Source organism: Aphidius gifuensis, linkage group LG5 (assembly GCF_014905175.1).
Source record: "Aphidius gifuensis isolate YNYX2018 linkage group LG5, ASM1490517v1, whole genome shotgun sequence".
Taxonomy (NCBI): Eukaryota; Metazoa; Arthropoda; class Insecta; order Hymenoptera; family Braconidae; genus Aphidius; species Aphidius gifuensis.
The window spans coordinates 15,724,455-15,743,603 of NC_057792.1; the positions used below are offsets into that span (position 1 = coordinate 15,724,455).

General features: G+C 23.1%; 2 protein-coding genes across 8 annotated transcripts in view; both read right to left on the reverse strand.

Annotated features, from left to right (window-relative positions):
* LOC122857839 overlaps positions 1-3,525 on the reverse strand; it is a 124,553-nt gene extending 121,028 nt beyond the window's left edge. For 3 of the 4 annotated variants that reach the window (XM_044160270.1, XM_044160268.1, XM_044160266.1), the window contains exon 1: positions 1,996-3,525. In XM_044160270.1, the coding sequence (XP_044016205.1) occupies positions 1,996-2,197 (202 nt within the window). In that variant the 5' untranslated portion in view covers positions 2,198-3,525. The remainder of the gene's footprint in view (positions 1-1,995) is intronic. The other variant, XM_044160269.1, reaches the window with a different exon arrangement.
* A 3,183-nt stretch (positions 3,526-6,708) lies between these two features.
* LOC122857841 (phosphatidylinositol 3-kinase regulatory subunit alpha) overlaps positions 6,709-19,149 on the reverse strand; it is a 44,294-nt gene continuing 31,853 nt past the window's right edge. For all 4 annotated transcript variants that reach the window (XM_044160274.1, XM_044160273.1, XM_044160275.1 and 1 more), the window contains 9 exons: positions 17,748-17,882; positions 16,293-16,560; positions 15,525-15,623; positions 13,079-13,264; positions 12,865-12,990; positions 12,462-12,681; positions 11,974-12,216; positions 10,303-11,307; positions 6,709-10,223 (listed from right to left, as the gene is read on the reverse strand). In XM_044160274.1, the coding sequence (XP_044016209.1) occupies positions 9,944-10,223; positions 10,303-11,307; positions 11,974-12,216; positions 12,462-12,681; positions 12,865-12,990; positions 13,079-13,264; positions 15,525-15,623; positions 16,293-16,560; positions 17,748-17,882 (2,562 nt within the window). In that variant the 3' untranslated portion in view covers positions 6,709-9,943. The remainder of the gene's footprint in view (positions 10,224-10,302; positions 11,308-11,973; positions 12,217-12,461; positions 12,682-12,864; positions 12,991-13,078; positions 13,265-15,524; positions 15,624-16,292; positions 16,561-17,747; positions 17,883-19,149) is intronic.

Below are 19,149 nucleotides of genomic sequence, written 5' to 3' on the forward strand. Positions count from 1 at the left end.
CTGTTGAAAGTATCTAAAAAATGAAAATTATTTTTATCTGTAAGAATAAAGTTTAATTCAAACTTTTAATTAGAAATCAGTCTATTCATATTTCTCATTTACATTCACCTATCTCGATTTAATAATAAAAATTTATAAAGAAAACAAAATATATTTTTCATAATAAAACCATTGAAAAATTATAAAAAATTTAATAATTTTTCGTATTAAAATATTTTTTAAAATTCTTTCAATTTTCAAAATTTTAATTACAAAAAAATTACGTAAATTATTATAATCACTTTAGCTGAAATTTTTAAAAACACTGGATTTTTTTTTAACTAACTTTTAAAAATCTGACAGGGAAAAATAATTTTTTTTTTTTGTTTGTTTCTGGGATACTCTAATTTCAACGAAAACTTTGAGTCAAATAAGATAAAAAGATTTAAAAAGAAAAAAAAAATAACTGTCAAAGAAAATTAAGGATATCGATAGAAGCTTTCAAAGTTTTTAGATTATAACTGATGATGAAAATAATTAAAAATTTATAAAAAAGTTTTAAAAAAAATATTTTATCATGTTATAATTATTATTAAAACATATTTAAATTATATTTAATTGATTTTATAATTTAATTTACATAAAATAAATTATATATCTAACATTATTTAATTTTTTTTAAATAAAATTAAATATAACTTGTTAAAAATGTAACTTGTCTCTTGCCAATTGAACCAACCTTCAATTAAAATAAATTAAATAAAATTAACACGACAATTTCAATATGAAAATTAATATATACATTGAATAAAATTATAATTAACAAATCGACACAAACGTTGATGAAAATTTCCAATTAAAAACCATTAAAATTAACAGGTATAAATAAAAAAATATACAGCTGATCTAAATATCATCTCAGAAACACAATAGTAACAAAAAAAAAAAAAGGAAACTATTAGAAATAATAAAAAAAAAAAATATACAAAAGCGAGGTAAATTATTCGAGTATTCTGACGTCAGTAAAAATAAAAAATAAAATAATTTTTAAACACAGAAAAAAAATAAAAACGAGATGAAAAGACTCGAGCCACAGGCGTTTGAAAATTGTCCTAAAGTGACCTGGTTAAAAGGATACGTTTGTGAATGTAGGTCATGTTAAAATACCCTCTACTTATTTAAAAATTCACATGATGTACTTTTGTGTCGTATGATTCAACGTCAATGAGCACAACTCATTGACATTTAAAGTTAAACACTTGTTAAATTAGTCTTTAATTTTTTTCTATTTATTATTTTCATTTAATTTTACTTATTATATTTTTATTTCTATTTTTCAAATAAATTATTACTATTTTGTGACATAAATATCACAATTTATCAATTCATAGCATCATTTTAAATTGCAATATCAATATTATACATCATTTGTTAAATTAGGTCAGCCATATAACACGTGGTGAATGAAAAAATTCATCGATTATGTCTGTCTCATCGACGATTCATTTTTTTCCTCACAAAAAATTCATGAACATAATAATAAAAAGCAATTAATTATTATCATTAATTTAAGAATTTTATTTTATTTTTTACTAAATTTTTTACTTTAATTAAATCCTTTGTAAAAATTAATTTTTTTCTCGACAAAATTTAATAATGAAATAATTTAATATCATTTTTTTTTTTTAAATGTAAAAAAAAATATTTAAAAAAATATACATTTAAACTATAGAAAATATCGTTTAAGTTTGAATAAACTTAATTTAAACTACGCTTTTGTAGATTCTATTAAAGTTATCAAAAAGCTCATTTAACGCCAATGGTAAAAAAAAAAAATGAAAAAAAAATAATTTAAACAATTCGCATCGTTTAAAACTTGAAAATACATTTAAAAAAAAAAAAGATATAGAGATAGAAATAGAGGAGAAGAAGAAGAAAAAAATATAACAAGTTTAAAAAAAAATTTAAAAAAAAGAAGAGTAATATAATGAATTAATTTTGAAAAAATAAATTTACCACTTCTTCCAGTTGGTGTTGGTACTGAGGGTGCTTTACTGGTTGGTTCTGGTATTGGATATATTGGATCACAACATTCTCTCTCGGGAAATTCACTGGCATTAACTGTACACTTTGTTACAATTAAAATTATCAAAAAAAATGATAAAAAATATTGTAACGCTTGCACGAAGCGTGCCAAGATAATTTCAGCACGTGACATGACTCGTTCACTCACTATTCAAGGCTCTAACATCATAAAAATAAAGAAACACTTTTCCAAGAAAAAAAAGAAAAAATCAAACTTATAACACAACGTTGCATAAAATAAAAAAAAAAAAATTTATAAAATATTTAATTATCACATTAAAATATAAAATATATTTATTTATTTTATTTTGAATGAAATTAATTTTTATTTTTTCATTATTTTTAATAAATTAAGGATATTGCAAAGTTCGTTTCCGAATATATCCTCAGCTTCCGTTTAATTTCAATTTTGTCCATGTTCGTCCACGTCAAACTCATTTCCCCGATTGATAACTTGTATTTTTATTTCTCATGAAGAAAAAATAAAAGTGTATAAATTACTTGATTTTTTAAATTTCCATTTGTCTTTTTATTGACACCATCGTTCTTTACACACGGAAAAAATTCACTTGAAATTTATTTTTTATTTTTCATGATATATGCACGGGATAAAGAAAAAAAAAATATTAATGCAAAGCGTTAGAATGACTTACAATTCACTCACTTGTTAAGAAAGCACGATCGAAATAATTCGTCTGAGTTTCAAGTGTGTACATGTATGATCATCATGATTCCCTCGAGCGTAGAAATTCAAAGGGAAAAATATATGTATATATATAAAAAAGAAAATTGACACTTGAGTTTGTATGGTGCTTGTTCACATGTATGTGAATAAAATGGAATGATGGGGGTCTGAGTAATATGCGATATATGGTAGACAAGAAATATATGTGAACGTGAGTATTATGCTGCTGCAGAGAAGGGCACTTACTCAAAATTCACTGAGACCCCCTTTTAAAAAATTCACCCGGAGGTATAGTCAAGAGCCAAAATATAAAATTTCTTTCAGTGAAAAAAAAAAAATAATAATGTAAAATTACAACTAAAGCTGGAAATAAAATATAAAAGATAAAAAAATGAATTAAGAAATGGAAAAGTAAAATATGGCAAAAACGTTTTGACTAAAAAACTATGTGGAGTTTTTTTTTTTTTTTCTATTTTTTTTTCCTTTTTTAGAGAATGAAAAATTAAGATAGACAATAACTCAAAGTTCACTGTATAAGCTTTCCAGGAGTTTGTTATAAAATTAAAAAAAATAATATAAAAGAAAAAAAAAATTGAGCTATGGTACTTGTTCGTGCCAGTCTGAGAATCTTTTTGACTACCACGAAGCACACTTCACCTGATACATACAACACATCAACCCCCCCAACTTCACTTAAACACTTGTGAACACCTTCTTGCATTTATTTTTCATTATTATAATTTTTTTTTTTTATTCAACAATCCTCACTTGAAATAAATATATTAAAATAAATAAAATTAAATAAATTTTTGTTTTATTTTTACTGTAAAATTTATTATTTAATTTTTATTAAAATTAATGAATTTTTTTTATTAAATAAATGATAATTAATTTACAAGTTGTTAATAATTTTTTAATTTTTAAATACACATTTATTTATAAATTTTTGAGGATGCAATTTCATGAACCGGTGAGCAATGACATTGGCCGACCAACGATAGTGTTGTACTACTGTTTCAAAATCGGTTAGGTGCTCAACTCACCTACCCTCGGCAATGCCTTCGCGCCTCTTTCTCCCACTCTTGCGCATTATCATCAGCGCATTATAAATCCGTACGTTTTTTTATCCCCCTTGCTTTTGACCTTATACAAATACAATTTTTTTTTTTTTTTACGCTGCGGCTGAAGCGAGTGTCATCAAAAATTAATACTGATTGAAAATTTCATTTAATTCGTATATGAAAGTCTGCATTTTAATCGACCCAATGTATATACTAATAAAAAATAAAAAAAAAACAGTGTTTATCTGTGAACATAAAAAGCAACTAGTATAATTAGTGGTAGTTGATTATTTATTGTTAATTTTCAAGGTCAATATTTAAAATTATTTATGCGAGAAACTTTGAACACTGACTGATGGAAAAAAAAAGATTTGACAACGTCTGTCTGTAGATATACAAGCCAAATATTCTGAAAATTCTCGAGAAGTTATGAAAAAACCTGGACAAGATCTAGAAAAATATCTCAAGTCTATTAGAAGTATAGAATATGGAGAAATATATTCCCTAAACTCTGGACACTTTCTTGCTCATCCTATGTTCCTAATACGACTTAAAGGTTTGTCAAAAAATATCCTAATTCAACTGGGAAGAGGTGTTTGCTCCAAGCTCCGAATACTCTCTTGGTCATTCTGAGTTTCCTGACACAAAAAATTCATAGGAACTTTTTGTGTATCTGAGACTTTTGAAGAACTCACAAAGAAATGCTGAGAACATCTTGGGTAATTTTCAAGGTCAACAATCCAACTTTAACATAAAGAAAATTCATAAAAAGTTCAGTCAAAAGTATATCTAAGAAACAGAGATGATTTTTACGACAATTTTTTTTTTATTCCATAGTTTTCACTGTCAGAATTTGTAGAAAGAGATGCAAAAAAAAATGATTATTAATTTTTAAAATCAGCTATCGAAATTCATCAGAATAGAAACTGCAGAAAAAAATCAGTCGAAATCATTTATCTGCAAAGCCAATTACTATTGATCCTCCTAAATAAAAAATAATAAATAATTTTTTTTTTAAACACGAACAATGAATATAAATAAATACACAAAACCATTAATTAATTTTTTTTTTTTTTGACGTTTATTAGTATTTATTTCTTGTTTTTTTTTTTTTCATTTATCCATTTCTTTTTTTTTTTTTTCATTTCTGTTTCAGTATGAATTGCAAATACAAAGCAACGATGGTGTCAAAATTTAATCCCTTGAGACACAAAATCTCACCATCTTGCCGTTTATTATTATTATTATAATTATTTTTTATAAATGATGAAATACGCCGAATCAAGTGTACACGAAAAATAAACAACCCATTCGTTTTTTTTTTTTAAATAAAATTAAATAATCACTAGAATAGCTTGAACATTTTCAATTTTAAAAATAAAAAATTTTGCATATCATCCATGATTTTCAGTACACACCCATGGATTTAAATACATTTAAATATATATATATTTTTTTTTTCTTTTTTGTTCAGCTATGATTATTAATTAGACGTCTTCATTGCTATTTGTTGATTACAGTTATCATTTTTTTGTTTGTTTTTTTTTTAATTAATTTAATTATTTTTTTTATTGTTTTTTTTTTTTTGTTTTTTATATTATAATTTTGTAATTTTTTTTGTTATCTTTTTTGTAATTTTTCTGCGCCTCACATTAACATGATTTGATTATTTATTAATCAATATTTATGCAATTTATTAACACAATTTTCTTGCAAGGCTCTTCTTGTTCGACATACATTTTATCACTGAGCTCTCGTACACATTGATAATTGAGATTACCCATATTTACTTATTTATATTTTTATTATATATATTTTTTTTTTTGTTTTTATTATTTATTTTTTTGTTTTGAAAAATTACACCTATACAGAGAAAAAAGAAAATTATCGACATTTTATTTAGTCTCGTCAATTGACGATACTGTTTATTTTTTTATTTTTTTTTTTTTGTAATTATTTGATCGTCTATTTATTTAATTATTTCTATTTTGTTGCTGTTGGTTTTTTATTTTTAAATGTAAATGCACAATTGCTTACGTAATTTTCTGATTTTTTATCGGCGGTTTTTTTAAAAAGTGCCCGTTTATTTTTAATTGATGATTTTTTTTTTTTGTGTCACTTGCTTTAGCTATCGTTCATTCGGGCAGACAGAAACATTTATTCTCCACGACTTTTAACTTGTACAAAAAGCTAAGGCAACGTTTACTCATTCTTCCGTCGACAATCAGTCCACACTCTCGTCATGAAATACATTTTTGTTTTTTATTTTTTAATTTTAAAATTTGACATAATATTGTCAATTACAAATTTCAATGAATAGTGACTTTTTATTTTCTCATTTTAATTGGGCCCCAGTTTAATTAATTTTTCAAAGCTCGGCTCTGTTTACATTAATTATTAAAAATCAAATAAAATTATTTTTATTATTATTATTATCTATCAGAATATTACATTTTATTATGAAAATTTTATTTAATTTTTTAACAAATTATTATTAATGCAAACACACCAGAGCTTTCTCTTACAATAAACTGGATTTATATTTTAATTTTTTGTTTTTTATTTATTATCTAATTTTCATTTTTTTTTTTTTTATTATTATGCAATCAACATCAAGATGTTATTTAAAATATTGCAATTTAAGCAGACAATTTATTGTACTAAAAATTTTACTGCAACTACTGAGTTTTTTTGAAAAAAATTTCTAATCTTACAAAAAAAATTTTACATTTATGATATTACCCAAGGCAAGATAGAAAAAAAAAAAAAATTTCAAATAAAATTTAAAATGATAATAAGGTGAATAAAAATTTTCGAAAATTCGCATATTTCATCGTCATCGATAAACACATTCAATAGAAAAAAAAAAGTATAAAATTGAAAAAAGAAAAATAAAAAAAACCCCAGTCACAAAAATAAGTAAAAAAAATTTTTTTTTTTTGATCAAGTTGTGGCAACACATGTCCCAATGGTATATCTAAATTTTAGCCTCAAGCATTTTGATAAAAATTTTAAATTTTCATTATATCTCCAGCTTCCACAAAAATTTTCAATGATAAAATAAAAAAAAAAAATAAAATAAAAAAAATATCCTCACCGAACCAGCCGGAGTAAATTTTTAAATGAATAATTTCTTATAAAATATAATTGAGTTTTTCATGTTGCTCATTTGTTTTCGAAATTTAACAAAATGACGATGTTAATAATATTATTAAATTAAAAAATATATATATATTTATAAAGTTTAGGAAAAAATAAAGTTTAGGAAAAATTAATATTCAATTATTAATGTGTCTTTTAATCGACATCAATTATTGAGATTATTCATTTTATTTTATTATTTTTTTTTTTATATTATAATAATCAGATAGCCGATGAAAAATATTAACTTGACTTGAGAAACATCATGAACGATTGCACCAGCAATAATAAAAAACACACACACTCATAATTCATTTTGTTTTTTTTTTTTGTTTTTTTAGTTTTTTTTTTTTGTCTTATTACATCAAAGTGATTAAATTTAAAATTATGTATCTCAATTTATTTGACTCAAGTTTTCTTTCATTATTTAATTTCACTTTTTATTTTTGTTTTTATTATTATCACAGGAGCACCTTCAAGAGACTCACATGCATTTATAAATTGTAGTACGCTCGTTTTTTGTGCTCGAGAAACACTGTCGTCACCAGCACTATTTAAAGTGGCGCTAATACATCATTTGTTATTTATTTAATATAATTAATTTATTTGTTTATTTTTTTTTTCATACGTTTTATTATTTATTTATATATTTCAGTTAAAAAAAAAAGAAAAAAAAAGAGTCAAAAAACAGATTGCCTGCAACTACATAAATTTATTAAATTGTATCCAGCACGTTTGTGTGTAATCTCTGTTAATTTTTATCTCTTTTTTTTTCCCCCAATCCCACCCCCCTCATATTTTTTTTTTTTTGCACGTAACTTTGTAAAAAAGAAAAATAATAATAAACGAGCTTCTAAATCTAATTAATGTTACATATATTACAATTCTTCGAGCATGTTCAATATTAAATCATGATTCTATTATATTTAATTTCATTTTTTTTTACTTTTAAATTCTAAAAATTAATTGTCTATATAATTTTTTTTATATTTTTTACAATTTTCTTCATTTTATCTCATCATCATTGCCTTCATTATTAATCCATGTCTTTCATGTTATTATATTTCATTTTTAAATAATGTTAATTGTTATTTTTTTATTTACAATTTTCAGCTTTTTACATAATCTAATTGATTTATTTTGTCGTCAAAATTTTTTTATAAAACAAAAAATACTTGTTAAACTTTTTTAATTATAATCTTTGTTGTATGTAAATGTAAATTTAAAGTTTATTGACCGCTCGATAAACAATAAATTTCACAACATTCATCATTGATTAAAATTAAAAAAACCAAAGTCAATAAAATATTTTTTTAAATAATAAAAAAACATTGACAAAATAATTGAAAATGAATAGAAAAAAAAATATTTTATAAATTTTTAGAAAAATGTTTTTTTTGTATAAAAAATTTAACATAAAAGACAAGATTATCAATCCAGTATAGATAAGGAATCAATTTGTTATTCTACGTCGTGCACAACAATTAGGTAAATAGCACAATTGGCGTTTTACAATAATAATTATTTAAAAAAAAAAAAATAACGCCAGCCCTTGTTATTTAAAATTGATGACATAATTTAGGGCAATATTTACGTGCGTACTAACATGCATGCTTTGTTTTATTATTAATATATAATATATCATTTTAATATATATATTTTTTTTGTTTTATAATATGAATATAAATTCATCAAATATCTTTCTCTTTCTCTCGTCATTTTACAGGCATTCAATCACACACACACATTCACTCATTTTTCTATATTATTATCACGGATTAACCGTATAAAAAAATTGGACATTTACAACAATTACGTTGGGTCCATGATTAATCATTTAAATGAATACAAAAATTGCTCTGATTACAAGAGATACGAGACGAGTCTCCTTTCTCTATTTTTTTTTTATCTTTCTACCATCACTATACGCTTAGAATTTTTTTTGTTTTTTTTTTTTTTCCTTTTTTATAATTAAATTTTTTATGTTTCTCATATTATTTTTTATTTGACATTTGAAGCGATATTTTAAGTATTAATATATCGACGACTAAAACCCCTGTGCTCAACACAAGGACAATTGTTTTTTTTTTTTTTAAATTTTTTCTTAATTTTTTTTGTTTTTTTATAATTTTTCTTTACATATTTTTTTTTTTTTCCTATTATTATCTAGTATTAATATTATTTTGTGATTTAAAAAGTTTAATAGCAAGAAACATATATAAGAAACAACAAATATTCGAAAAAAATAAAAAAAAAAAAAAAACCATCATTCATCTTATCGATTGAAAATCACAGATAGTTAATCTACGAGAAAAAAAAAAAATGAAAAAAAAAAAAAAGTTTTTTTTTTAATTATATATGTATATCAATAAAACCCATTTTGCGAACTCACTCAGGGCGCACTTCATGGGCTGGCACAGCACTTAGATTACGTATAAATAATTCTCCGTCTTGTGTGTTTTTTAAATATAAATTTCTTTTTTTTCTACAGAAAAAAATTCGTTGTACCAATGGAGAATGAATTTGAAAGGATGGCGATGAGTTGTTTCAAACTTTTCAGCTTTTAAAAGACGTTACAGTATATTTTTTTTTTACACTAATGTGAATGCACTGGACTGTTTTTTAAATTTGTTGTATCCATCTGGATGTGATGGATAATACTTAGCAATTAATAGGGAATAAACTTATCTTTAAATATTTATTTTACTTGTTTTAATTTTCACGGAAGTACTGACTTGAAGTGGCAAGACAGACGGGGTAATTATTTATATTTTTTTTTTTTTAAATTCACGCTTTTCTAAAGCGTACGTTAACGTATATACTTCATACGTTGTTATTACTTTTTAAGCATTTTTTTAAAATCACTTTTTATCAATAAAAAAAATCACACAGTATTTATTTTCTTTTCTTTTTTTGTTGTAAAAACGTAGCCTATCATTCAATGGTGATGTATGTATTTTTAAATATATTTATTTATATTTAAATAATTTATTTAATCATTCATTTGTAAATCAAATGTATCAATTTCAAATTGATTATCATTTAGCGCATTTATTATTCTTTGTTGTTCATATAATTTTGAAAGTTGTTCTTCAGTTGCATATGCTGGATATGCAAGTGTTGTTTTTAATTGATCATTATGCTCTTCTAGTGAATTTTGTGCATAATGTTTTACAAGATGCACTAGACTTTCGTGTATATTGTATGGTTCAGCGAAACCAAAACCACGTTCTGTTGCGTAAATAATACAATGATTTATTGTACTATTACACCTAAAATTAAATAAATAAATATTAATTATTATTAATAACTAATAAATAATAAAATAAAAATATATTTATGATAACTTACATAATTGATAATGCAAATTGACCAGTTTGTGCTTTTCTAACAAGAAATGTACCATCTGGACGTCCTTTTAATACACGATCAACATCTAATCTTGAACAATCAAAATTTTGCCATGTTGATTCATCTTCATGTATACTTAAATCAAATTCTTGTATATCTTGTATACCAAGTTCATCAATTGATAATTTTTTTCCATGTTGTAATGTTAATGTTGCTAATTTTGTTGATGACACATTATTTTGTAATAAACAATTTAAAAGTATATCTTTTTGTCTAATAACTTGTTTCATTTCAAATTTAGCTTGTTGTATTTCACGTTCAAATTTACGATGTTCAATTATTTGTGCTTCTAAATCCATTGATAATTGTTGTTGACTAATATTCATACCATGTAAACGTGATAATAATACATCAGAATTTTTTTTTAATCTATCTTCTTCATGTGGTTGTGCTTCAGCTTTAAATTGTTCTTGTAATGTATTTTGTAATTGTAACATTTTAATAACTTCAGTAAATGCTTCAGTTGCTTGACGTTTTATTTCAATTTCATATGTTATTCTTTTATATTCATCATTATATTTATGCATCATTGCTTCTAGTACATTTAAATCATCAAATATTTCAAGATAACGACGTACTAAATTTGGTACATCATCTCTTATTAATGCAACATCTTCATCAACTTGGTATTTTGATATTGGATATAATAATTTTATATCAAGTATTGAATTATATTGTGCCAATGAACAATTACGATAATGATCAACAAGATCAATAACTGAATTAAAATTATATGGCTCGGAAAAACCATATTTACCATTTCTATGACATATTTTTATTAGCTTATTTGATCCACTTTTACGTAGTGTTAGAGTATATTCACCACCTCCAGATGATGCATTACGAACTAAAAATGTACCATCTTGTGCATTCATCATTTTATCATTAACTTCTTCACGTGTTATGTCACCCCAATACCATTCAGCTTCTTGCAATGTACGAGGTCTGTAAACAAATATATTTAAACAATATTAATATCATATTTGACATCAAGATTATTAGTTGAAAAAAAATAAAACAATGATATATATATTTTTTTTTTAAAGAATATATTCATAAACACTTGAAAATTTTAATATTTCTTTAAAAATTCATATTTCATATGCTAAATTTTTAGGTCAAAATTTAAATTTCATTAAACAATGCAATAATTTGTTTTTTTTTTTATTCGTTTAATGTTATATTTTTTTCAATTTTCAAAATAAATAAATAATAATATTGAATAATTAATCAGTTATTTAAATTTTTTTTTTTGTTAATTTAACTTTTAACTAACTTTAAATATAATTTCATTATTTATTTATATTTTTTTTCACACGTATAAATATTTAAACTGCGTAGTTGTAATATTAGTAATAAAAATTAATCATCTATCACTAGCTAAAACTTTTGGATATATCATTATCAATACACAAGCACACACACACACGATTAAAAAAAAATTCTAAAAGTGATTATGAATGACAAAATGAGTCATGCTAAAAGACTAATAAATTTTCCAAGTGTTAATGATAACAATACATAAAAATAAAAGTGTTTTAACATTTAAAAAGAAATGTGTATTAAAAAATAAACTAACATTTTCTAACTAAATAAAAAAATAATAATTACTTTTGTTGTTGAAAATCTTTTGAATCAGTACTTATGGGTCTTTCACTACTGATTGAACCACCATAACCACCATCTTCATCAACCAACATAGATCGTTCAATAACTGGAAATTGTGGTCTTGATACTTTTCGTGGTGGTGGTTGTGGTGCACTTGCAAATTCCGGCAGTTTTTCACCCCAATTACCATAAAGTAATAACAGTTCAATAATACGTATATGTGCCTCTGTATTATGTACAACTTTTCTGTAATAAATAATTAAATTTTTAATATTAAAAAAAAAAAAGCAAAAACCAATTAATTATAATAACAAGGTAAACTAAATAATTATATTATTCAAGTAGCAATAGAAAAAAAAAGGGCTGTTGAAGAGGATGATGAGAAGTTTGTCGATAAAACAATTAATATTACACAAGAGTGTATTGACATTATTAAATAATATAAGCTACTTAATGTCATGATGTAAAAATAAATAATTAATAATACTAACATTATTTGTTCCCAAGGTGGTCGAAGAAGTATATGACAAAGTACTTGTACAAGTAATGTTGGTGGTTCAGTATATCCACGTGAATGTTGTAGTTTACAAATACGACAAAAATGTGTCATCAGATAATATAATGTAGTTTTATGATGCCCCGGAAGTTCACTTGCTAGTTGACTTAATTTTGCAGCACATTGTTCATCGGTATTTGCACCAGCAAGATTATCTTTATAAAAAAAAAAAAAAACAAATGTATATACACACACACAATTAATGTCATTCAATTGTACTAGTTAATTATTAAAAATTATTCATGAATTAATTTACATTTTAATTATTACAAATATATTTTAACTAAATTAAATATTATTATTATTTTTTTAAAATAATATTTCATGTATTATCTTACCAGCAGCTTTTAAAAATCTGTCATACCACTGAACAGGAATAACTGGATCTGGTAATTCACGTAAAAATTTTTTCAGTACACTTGCAACACACTGGGGACTGTATGAACTGATGTCAGCATTGATATCTTTAATGAAAAAATAATGATAAATTAGCATTCAAATATTATATAATATATTGTTTTTTTTTAAATTTATTTATTAATGATAATTTACCTTGATTAAGTTTCTCTCGTAATTCAATAATCTGTTCATTCGGTGGACTGTTATGATAGACCTTGTAAAGATCAAGTGTTGAATCATATTCTGCACGTTCTTCAAGAGTTCGAGTACATCGTTCAACCAGAAATGGTGCTTGTCTTGTTGTAATGTCAAATTGCGAACAGAGTGCAAGGCCAAAAACTATAATAAAATAAATAATAATAATTAAAATAAATTTTTTAAAATAATTTGCTGTAATTTATATTTCAAAGTCATATATTTTTTTATAATTTATAATTAAAATATCAAGTAATAAAAAAAATAAATAAATGGAACAAATTAATTAGAAATCATAATAAATATGTAAATTAAATTTTTACTATAATAATAAATACAAAGTAATCAATCATATGAATTTTTTTATTCTTTTCAAGTTTACTAATAAATAACAGAAAGTATAAAAATAAATATTAAAAATAGTAAGATAAAGTTGTGTTAATCACATGGCCTCAATCATATCTGTCTAAACTACAGATGATTATTTTTTTTTTTCCATTTAAAACAACCTATCATATTTAAACAATAAAAAAAAATAAAAATAAATATTTAATCTTCATTTGTGTATCTGTGTCGCATGATGAATATACACTGAATTACTTCAATTGTTAGTTGCATGAATTATGCGGTTCAAGCCGACAGTTTGGATACATCAACGAGGCAAAAAAAAAAAAAAAGAAACAAAATTCATTTCTATAGCTCGACACCCACATATCCCCTTCAGCTACGGTTATATGCACTTGACTGCGCCATTCGTTGAGTTTAAAATAAAAAAAAAAAAAACATAAATAAATATTTAAAAAAAAAAAGAGAAAGATATAAATTTAGCACACAGAGTAATGCATGCATCGTTTGACGAAATGATGATGACGACAATTTGAATATCTCACTATAAATTAAACGAGTGATATTATTTTTAAAAAATCATCAATGTCTGATAAATATAAATAATAATATTTAATTTATAAAAATAAAACTCGTATGTTTTTTTTTAAATAAAAAGGCTCTTTTTTTTATCACCGTATTTCTTTTATATATCAAATTAAATTAACATGTGCATTGTTGTTAACTAATGATAATCCAAGTTAAAAAAAAAAAACATAACTTTTATTTATTATTGTTACTTTGGCCTCAAAATATAACACATTACATTGATTATAAGTTGAATAAATGCCATGGCTTTTGTCGTCAATTGCACGTAAATTAAATTACAAGATAAAAAAAAATATATAAATTATTAGAGACAATAAAAAAGGATTATTAAAATAATAAATAAGTAATAATTTATGTGCACTAGTTATGGCGCCACTTGTGTGTTAATTAACTCGAAAATGACATAAACTTTTATCATTCATGTACCACGTGTTTTTATAAATTTTAATATGTTTTTTTTTTCTTTTGTTTAAAGTATTATTTTTACTTGTTGAATACATTGTTTGTCAATTATATTTATAACTTGTATATATTTATTTTTGAATAAAACATACATGCAACGTTTATTAAAACAATTATTTTTCTTTTTTTTGTCCTTCAAAAAATCTTCCATATTATATTACAAGAGGCGAATTGTATTAACCCTCTTAATTTTTTAAAAACCCAATAAAGTTTATGTAATTTACTCGTTAAAAGTTGTTGTATTAGTCTTGTCTTCTCTCTTTCTCGTTAAATAAAAAAATATATTTTCTTTAATTTATCAAAATTACTAGCACAGTATTAAAACTATTATTAAATTTATTAACTTTAAATTTAAAAATAAAAATTTTTAATCATCACGTTAGTTTTTCTTTTTTAATTAACAAAAAAAACTAAAGATAATTTATTTTTAAATTATTTATTAAGTATTTAAAATTTATATTTAAAAAATTAATTTTTTGTATTTTTTTTTTTAAATTAAAGAGAGATCAAATATCACATAGTTTTTTATTTCATTCGAGTTTTATCTGGTCTTATCTAACATTATTCAAGTGAAGGTCATAATAGATGTATAAAAATTAATATTTATTTATTTTTTAAATTTATCTTGATTTAATCATATTTTTATTTACATGAATTTAATAATGAGGAAAAATTTAAGAAACTTGCAATGTGGTTTTTGTTGGTTGAAAAAATATAAATAAATATGTAAGATAATTATAATTTTGCAATTTTATATTTGTGGTTTAAATGAAGAATTAAATTTTTTTTTTTTTGTGGCTTTAGTCATAGTGATTAATGTAGAATTACACTTAATATCTGTTGTGGTTACCCTCCAAAAAAAAGCGCAGCTAATATATGATTTTTAAGAATGAAAAAATAAATTATAAAAATTGACAAAATTAAAAAAAAAAATAATTAATATATCTTACATTGTGGAAAATAAAAATTAATATATATTTTTTGTTTAATTATTATTTTTTATTCGAACCTGAAATTATTCGGCTTTGTCGACCTTCGCCGTCTGGTGGTTGACAAGAGGCAGGAAGACCCGTTGCTGAGCATGTTCTGTGGGCTACCAAACCGCAGACTAAAAAAAAATAAAATAGATAAATAATACATTCAAAAAAACTATTTTAAAATAATACATAATTATAAATTTCTATATTTATATATTATTCTATGAAAAAAATATCAAAAAGCACATCTATTGTCGACTAGATCAAAAAACATAAATTTTATTTTTTATTTCAAATTATACTCTAAATGATATATTAACTAGTTTTTTATTTTTATTTTTTTTCTCCTTATCTCTTTTACTATTTGTACTACGAAATTTTTAATTAAATTTAAATTGAAAATATTTTTTTCACATATTTTTAAGCAAGATAAATATATTTTTAAATTTCCGCATTAAACAAGTAAATCAGTGGTTGCAGACATATGTGGTCAGACATCCTATCCCTAAATTTCTCATTGAAATTTTTGCTTTTTTTTGATATATAAATTTGAATAGAATAAAAATGTATTCAGGCAAACATCATATGTCCAAATTTTATAAATTAAAAATCTACTTTTGTCATGTTATTGAGCAATAGAAATATTTTTAAATTTTTCTATTGTTAGAAATAATTGAAATTAATATTTCTATCGATTTTTCATCTTCTATATATTTAAAAAACAAATGAATAAAATAATAAAAAATCAATGTACTGTTTGAGTATTAAAAATTTTACAAAATAATGTAAATTAATATTACCTTGACAAAGAAATCCTTGATGCAACAATCCACGAAGATATTTATTGCATTTATCACATTTTTCTAATACACTGAAACTTTGTGGCACAAGATCATGTTTAACACCAGTGTTACCAAGTCCAATTGCTGAATCAGCACATGAACTAGTGTCATCATCACTCGCCAATGATCCACGATCGATTGTAGATGATGATGATGTTGGTCGACAAAGTTCTTCAATACACAACAGTATATTCTTCTGATGGAACTCATCCTTAATTCCCATATTCTATAAGCAAACAAAAAATCAAACAACCAAATTAATTTATATATTTAAATTTTTATTTTTCGATTAGATTACACGGTGTTTGAATATTGTATAAATATATATATTATATATTTATATTGATTGTATAAAATACATTGTATAAAATAATGAAATGGAAAAAAAAAAGAAAAGAAAAAATGTAAAATTGAAAGAAAGAAAATTGCTAGTCTCGCTGATGGTTGACAATAACTAATAAATGAAAAAAAACAAAAGAAAAAAAAAAGAATAACAAGAAAAGAGAATTTTTGATGAGATAGTAGGTAAAATGGGATAAAAGATATCTTGCTGTGACCAAACGAAACGTGACATTCGCTTGCGCCGGTAAAAGATCGTGATACAAAATGAAGTCACGGTGAACGCAAAGAGACGAGTGTACCAAGGGGTTAGATACAAAAGAATAAAATAAATAAATAAAAATAAAAAATACTATTTCAAATGAAGGTAAAAGAGTATATAGATAAAGTGAAAGGACAAGTCTTTGGTAAAATTATTCAAGATAAAAAGAGAAAAAAAATAAATAAATAAAAAATTTAAATTAGGAAGGGATGTGAAAGATGAAGGTAGACAATTTTTTTATTTAACACACACGGAAAATATATACAAATTCAAGATGACAATTTACGAGACGATTAGTATGTTAATCAAGTTTTACACTGATGAAAAAGGAAGAAAGAAAAAAAAATAAAATAAACCTCAGTCGCCTTGCAATTTTATACATCAAATAATATTTAAATAAAAAACCTTTTTTTTTTATATTTTTATTCTATGGGACTTGTGACATCAACATTCAGGAGGAGAACACATCCAAGTGAATAGAAAGAAAAGATAATAAAAATACTCTTTAGCATCGTGCTGAATCGAGATTATTGGCCAACAATCCCGTTCTCTTACACTCCTCTGTATTTTTTTTTTTAAATGTTTTTTTTTATAAATTGTCTCTTTCTCCTTCTGGAGCAATGGTCTAGGTATGGGATAAAAAAAAATCGCGTGGGATAACTGTTTATACTGTATTCATAATACGCAATGTAAATAATAATCAAATTGACAATAAAAAAACCTTGAATATAATTTTAATCATGTGACCTTAAATATTTTAAGTTTTCAAAAATTATCATTAGTTTAGAATAGTTAATTGATTTTATTATTACCATCAATTTATCCTTATCCAAGTGTACAAGATCAGCACCTTTAATGTCCTTTGATTTAAATACATCAGCATATCGATAAAGATTTAGTGCAGACATCCACTCAACAACATTTAAACTTGTCCATTCACTGACAGGCTGAAAATACATATAAAATCAAATTATTTATTATTGTCATTATATTACTTATCAAATATATTTTTTTTCAATAATTATTATACTGGTGTCATTAGTCTCAAGTGATTAATAAATTTTTTTTTATAATTTTTTTTCTTCTCAAAAGAAAAAAAAAAAAAAAACAAAAAATCAATTTGATTGGTTATTATCAGTAGTGATAAAATGATTAAAAAAAAAAAAAATTTCAAGTATATAAAACAAAAGAAGCCAAATGATATGAATGATATGAGAATATTGATAAGTAATAAAAAAAAATCGATTAAGCATCGAGGCTTCTTCGTAGTATCAGCCTTGACGATCTTTAATTGAAAGAAAAAAAAATTAAATTATCAAGTGCAGTTGATGAGTGTTGGTTAATAATTTAAAATTATGATAAAGTAATAAAAAAATATAAAAAAAAAAGGAAAGCACTATATGTATATAAGTGATTGTGAGTTAAAGAGACATGTGTATACAGTAAATGTTGAAAAAAAAAAATCGTAAATGACAAACGATAACGATGAAATACAGACTGGTATAAGAGGACATAATTTATTTGGCTATTAAATTTGCCTCGTGAAGGACGACACTAATCGTGTCCACTTTTCTGGCAATGTGAATGATATTAAGTGGCTTGTATTTTGAGATACGATACAGTTTCATCTCAGTTTATATTACTACTAGATAGACCATCAAATAAGACAAGAAAATATACCAATAAAAAAATATAAAATGAATAAAAAAAGAGAGGTCACACACATTACCACCCATACACAAATGCCAGTGACATATTTACAACACGATTGTTTGCAGTGAGATATCGAAGTCACAGAATTGGAAAGGCTTTGCTATATAACGGATTGAGAATATATATTTTAAATGATTTAAAATTATTTTTTTTATCATCATAAATATACTATTCTCAGCTACTGAAATTTACAAATTTTTTTTTTTTTTTTTTAAATAATATATATAAATATCATCAAATAAAAAAAACATAAAAATTTTATTTTAGTCAATAAATTATATATAAATATAAAATTTAAAAAAAAATTTTAAAAAATATATATATATTTTTGAGAGTATATAAAATTACAAATTAAATTTTTTTTTTTTAATTACAATAAATATTTATATATTTTTTGGTTTTTTTTTATGAACAAGTGTTAAAAAATTATAAATTGTTTTTTTTTTTCTTTAATTTGAATGATTATTATAGTTATTAGGATAATTATTTTTGAAAAATATA